The following is a 6000-nucleotide window of genomic DNA, read 5'->3' as shown; positions in this document are numbered from 1 at the left end:
ATTTCTTTTTCACTCAGACTTTGTTTTTTAAATAATAAAGGGAAGGTCAAGAGGTGGGATGACATAGTGTTAAATTATATTTACCTGAGTGTTCTTGAAAGTTCTGGCCAGTATAGAGAGTTCTACAAGGTGTTTGGTGAGAATGTCCTTAAAACATTCTCTTTCTGAGTTCTCCATTTCCTTTTCCATCAGGATCTCCAAAATGACTGTGCGTAGAGCCATGATAGGCTCTTGAAAACTAAAATCAGTGTCCTTGAGAAGCTGGGAGTGTTTCCGCCACTTAATATATACTTCAGAGAGTTGTCTATGTGTAACTGATCTGAACGCCACATCACAGAGTTCATGTAAGTAAGAGGAACAACAACAACAGAAGAAACGATGTAAGTTCTGAAACTTAAGATATAATATTAATAATACAAAAGAACTTTCGTAGTGACAAGACTAAACTTGTAAATAATCCTAAATATGGATCAAAATTTAGAAAACTACAAAATGCTATGTGGTCAGAGCTCTAAGAGGTTATTAAAAGAGATGCCACAGATGATAAACATTGACAAATATTTTTAATACTCTGACATTACAAAAAGCAGCCTTTCTAGACACCCTTCTGAAACAAGAACATATTCATCAGACGTATCATAAAGAATGCCTACATCTTTAGTCCTCTTTCAATACTGCTTGTAGTAAATGAGGACATGTTAGCAAGGAAATGAGACCTCCCTTACTGGGGATGACTTGATGCATAATTACAGCTGTCAAAAAAAAAATCACAATCCAGTGAAGGAAAAGCTGGCATCTGACAAGGGTTTCATTTACCAACATTATTAAAGGAACAGAAAAGGTATATTATATAATTAATTTATGTGAATAGTATGCTTCCCAAATAACTGAGCTATGAAATACTACCCAATCCTTCAGGGATATATTGAGAGAAATAAGAAAGATGACGCAGGGAGACTAAGATGACAAAGCGATGACTAAGAAATGAAAGCTCTTTTAGTTGCTTGACAGGGAAGGAAACATTAACACAAATGCTAGGAACCAAAACTTCAACTCCTCCCTAAATGACCCAACAGTAGGTCTCAGATTTTTTGAGGAATTCCTTTACAATCAAATTATTGAAGACCCCAAAGAACTTTCAATTGTTGGACCATATCTACTGATATTAGATATTGATATCATATTAGAAAGTAGGACTGAAAAACATCTAAAATGTATTCATTTATTCAAAAATAATAAATCTATATATCATAAATAACAGTTTTCAGGAAAAATAACTATAGTAGTTTCTCCGTATCTGCAGAAAATTGGTTCCAAGACACCTTGGTAAGTCTGATGCTCAAAGTCCCTTAGTTAAAATGGCAGGGTATTTTCCTATAATGTGTAATCTCTAGATTACGTATGATAGGAGAATGTGCATTGGTTATACACAAATCTCTAATTACATACAATACCTACTATAATGTAAATGCTATGTAAATAAGTGTTATATTGTATTCTTTAAATTTTTTTAAAAACTATTTTGATCTGTGGTTGGTTGAATCCACGGATGGAAACCTGCAGATAAAGAATTTCAACTGTATACTTCCCAAAGCAAAACAAAACTTAGTTTTGTTAGAATTTGTTAGAATTGCACTATTTTGCATTTTTGCAAATCTCTTTAATGTCTGGACAGACATTAAATTAATTATTCAACAGAACAAGTTGAATACTCATCTCTGCTTTTGCATTTAGTTTGTTATGATAGGATGTTTTGGTTGAAGTATATGAATGAAATCTACTCTGAGAGCATAAGCATTTGTTCACCAGTTTATCAGACTTTCCCTCTGCTTCTCTTCCTCCTATTTCTCTACCAAAGAAAGAGCCAGTATTATTCCTTAAGTGTTTCTTCTTTTTAAATTTATTTTTGATTTTTATGGATATATAATAGTTGTACATATTTATGAGGTACATGTGATACTTTGATACACGCATACAATGTGTTATGATCAAATTTGGGTGGGATATCCATGATCTCAAACATTTATCATTTCTTTGTGTTGGAAACATTCCAAATCTTCTTTGGTAAATTACTGTTAACTACAGTAGCCCTGTTGTGCTATAAAACACTGGATCTTATTCCTTCTATTTAACTATGTTTTTGTACTCATTAATCAGCCCCTCTTCATCCTCTCCTTCCCCAACACCCTTCCCTGCCTCTGGTAACTACCATTCTATTCACTGTTTCTTAAAGAATTCTATCCTGTTTTTCTGTTTTTAGCAAGAGAAATCTTTCATTCAGAGGAAAACTTTCTTGATTTTTGGAAGAACTGCCAATGTACTTATCAATGAAAGCAGAAAAGTTTTGTTCCTTTATTTTCTCCCTAAGAAAAGCCACATTAACATCTTTGTCTTCTGCTATGTAATTTTGAAAAAACTATTGTTTATTTTCTTCTGACTCTAAAATGTCCTTCTTTTTTCTAGTTCTAAAACATATTCCAAATTTTATTTTTGCATAAAGGTAGGGTGACCTTAGTTATTTATATCCTCTTTCTTCCCTCTTATAATAATAATGGTGACTCAAAATGGCAGGACTAAAAGGAGCTTTAGAGACAATCAAATATAAATTCCTGACTTTAGAGGACCCAAAACGTATTTTACTTTGTCAGAATGACAAAGTCAGAATTTAGATCTATAGCATCCTAAATAACTATACTATTTCATCTTATAAAATCCCTGGATCATTTCCCTCTCACCATTATAGGAAGCAATTCCCTCTGAACACCTTTTACAAATTAACTGACATTCACTATCCACTGAATATTTACTAAATATAGTATCAGTTCACCAGAAAAGAAAACACTGGGGGCCAGGCATGGTGGCTCACGCCTGCAATCCCAGCACTTTGGGAGGCTGAGACAGGTGGACCACCTGAGGTCAGGAGTTCGAGGCCAGCCTGACCAACATGGTGAAACCCCATCTCTATTAAAAGTACAAAAATGGTGGGGCGTGGTGGCTCATGCCTATAATCCCAGCACTTTGGGAGGCTGAGGAGGGCAGATCACAAGGTGAGGAGATTGAGACCATCCTGGCCAACATGGTTTAGTAGAAACCCCATCTCTACTAAAAAATACAAAAATTAGCTGGGTGTGGTGGTGCACGCCTGTAGTCCCAACTACTCCGAAGGCTGAGGCGGAAGAATCACTTCAACCAGAGGTGGGGGTTGCAGTGAGCCAAGATTGTGCCACTCCACTCCAGCCTGGTGTCAGAGCCAGACTCCGATTCAAAAAATTTTTTTAAAAGTACAAAAATTAGCCAGGCATTGTGGCAGGCACCTATAATCCCAGCTATTCAGGAGGCTGAGGGAGGAGAATCACTTAAATTTGGGAGGTGGAGGTGGCAGTGAGCTGAGATTACAACACGACATTCCCATCTTGGCAAAAGAGTGAGACTCCATCTCAAAAAACATAAAAAAAAAATAAAACAAAACAAAAACACTGGGGATCCAACAATAAACAAGAGAAGGGTTCCCACTTGTAAGGGAGCTTCTACTTTAGCAAGGCAGTAACGCAATGTAGTGCTAAAGCCAAATGGAGTTTAACATGCTGTGCAAAAACATGGGGAAGCAATTTTATCTGCGTAGACCAGGGAAAAAGTTATAAAGAGAAAAGCACATTTAAGGTGAATTTTTAAAACTTGAATTTTTACAATGACTATTTTGGAAAATGTTTAGTAAAAGCACAATTCACTAGGGCTAATCAACTTATATCTTGATAAAAGGAAAGAAGCACATCTGGTCTCAAAATAGTTTTGTTTTTGTTTTGAGACAGTCTTACTCTGTCGCCCAGGCTGGAGTGCATGGCGTGATCTCAGCTCACTGCAACCTCCACCTGCTGGGTTCAAGAAATTCTCCTGCCTTAGCCTCCCGAGTAGCTGACATTACTGGCGCTCACCACCACGTCCAGCTAATTTTCGTATTTTTAGCAGAGATACAGTTTCACCATATTGGCCAGGCTGGTCTTGAACTCCTGACTGCAAGTGATCCACCCACCTCGGCCTCCCAAAGTGCTAGGATTATAGTAGGCATGAGCCACTGCACCCGGTATTTACTTTTTATAGTCACTATTGGTAACAGAAAAGCTGCACTTAAGGATAAAAAAGTCACAGGAATTACATACCTTGAGAAAAGCTCCCCAATGCTCTCCAGCTCTCCAATGGCCTGCAACCTGCTAAGTGTGGGGTAGAGCGAATATACAGACTCAAGGCTGCCCTTACACAGCTCTTCCACTTCTTTCACTCTAGTAACAAAAAAGAAAAGATACTCTAAAAACAAAGAGAAGGTTTTCAGGGAAATAAAAGTTCAAATTTGCGGCTAAAGCGTTCCCATTAGAGGCTTTGCTATTGATCTAATAATACTAACACAAGCAACAGTGAATATGAAATAGGAGTGGAAATAAAATACAGCTGACCACTGAACATGAATTTAACTGCATGGTCCACTTATACTCAGAGTTTCTTCCATCTTTGCCACCCCTGAGATAATAAGACCAACCCTTCTTCCTTATCCTACTCAACATGAAGATGGCAAGGACAAAGACCTTTATGATGACTCACTTCCACTTAATCAATAGTAAATATGTGTTCTCTTCCTTGTAATTTTCTCAATAACATCTTCTTTTCTCTAGCTTACCATATAATATTTATACAAAATATGTGTTAATTTACTGCTTATGTTATTGGTAAGGCTTCTGGTTAACAGTAAGCTATTAGTAGTTAAGCTTTTGAGAAGTCAAAGTAATACTCACATTTTCAAATACTCAGCACTCCTAACCTCCAAGTGGTTCAAGGATCAACTGTAAGCCTTGGAATCATACAGGCCTAGATCTAAATTGCAGCTCTGTCACTGATAGCTGTGTAACTTTAGGCATGTTACTGGACATCCATAGTTATTGTCATGATTAGAGAATACATATGAAAAGAGTCTAACAGTGGCTAGCAGATAATAGGCACTTCAACGGTAGTAAATTTTATTTCTATGATAAACATAGGATTTATTTAATTCACTACTGTTTTAAAAAATGGTATATTTGTTTAGCCCATTATAATTATTTCTTCATGCCTCATCTCATTTGTGCCTCAAAACAAGCTTGTAAGTATTAACCATTAGTTACAATTTTATAAATTAGAACACTAAATGCCATATAATTACTAAAGGAGACAAGATACAATTCTCAGGATACTTGAACAGTAAGAGAACAAAGAAGTGAGAATCACCAAAACTTTCTTGAAGACTCAGGGTAAGGAATGGATCTGGAATCCCAAAAACAGTTTGTCTTGAGGCAGGGTAGAAAATTACAAGGAAACATCTGGTCACAGCCACCAAGTCTTTATCCCTTCATAAATGCAAACCCTTATATTAAAATTATTTCTCATGTTTTCAGAAAAGAAGCCATGATATGAAATGTTAAAATACAATAACTTTGTCTTTTTATAATACCTGGCATATTTGAGACTTTCATAAAATGTAGAGAATTCTTTGTCTCTTAGAGATTGCAGAGCACTGTACAATGATTCATGGTAACTGGTTCCTTCTATTTCTTTGCTGTGAGATAATAAATCAGAGAAAAAATATATTTAAAAACAGAACCCTAAAATATATGTGTATAAATAACTTCACCAAAGGACAAAATTTTTAAATTAAAATTAAAATTTCTCCATTCTACAAAATGCATTTCTAGAATCTTTGGTAACAAATACAAATTTTTAGATCTGCAGAGTAGCCTTAAAAAAAAATACAAATTTCATGAGTCATTTAAATTCTTTAAGCAGAAAAAAAGGAAATTACTCAGATACTTTGCCTGGCTGTAAATATGGTCTACTTTCATTTATTTATTCAATAAATACCTATTACGTGCCAGGCACTAGGCACAAGGGGGATTTACAAATGGAGAAGTCAGATCACGTCTCTACTCTCCTGGAATTTATGTGCTGGTTTGGAGGAATAGACAATAAATAAATAGT

The 6000-nt window shown here is 35.6% G+C and overlaps 1 protein-coding gene across 1 annotated transcript in view; it reads right to left on the bottom strand.

Moving 5' to 3' along the window:
• ATM (ATM serine/threonine kinase) overlaps window positions 1–6000 on the bottom strand; it is a 146054-nt gene that overhangs the window by 36302 nt on the left and 103752 nt on the right. Inside the window, exons 46-48 of the mRNA XM_037745197.1 lie at window positions 5477–5581; window positions 4158–4277; window positions 85–319 (exon numbers count right to left, since the gene is read on the bottom strand). Coding sequence (XP_037601125.1) covers window positions 85–319; window positions 4158–4277; window positions 5477–5581 — 460 coding nt within the window. The remainder of the gene's footprint in view (window positions 1–84; window positions 320–4157; window positions 4278–5476; window positions 5582–6000) is intronic.

This window comes from Cebus imitator, unplaced genomic scaffold (assembly GCF_001604975.1).
Source record: "Cebus imitator isolate Cc_AM_T3 unplaced genomic scaffold, Cebus_imitator-1.0 Scaffold194, whole genome shotgun sequence".
Taxonomy (NCBI): domain Eukaryota; kingdom Metazoa; phylum Chordata; class Mammalia; order Primates; family Cebidae; genus Cebus; species Cebus imitator.
Note: the sequence above shows the minus strand (reverse complement) of the source record. Positions and strands in the feature narration are given on the sequence as shown.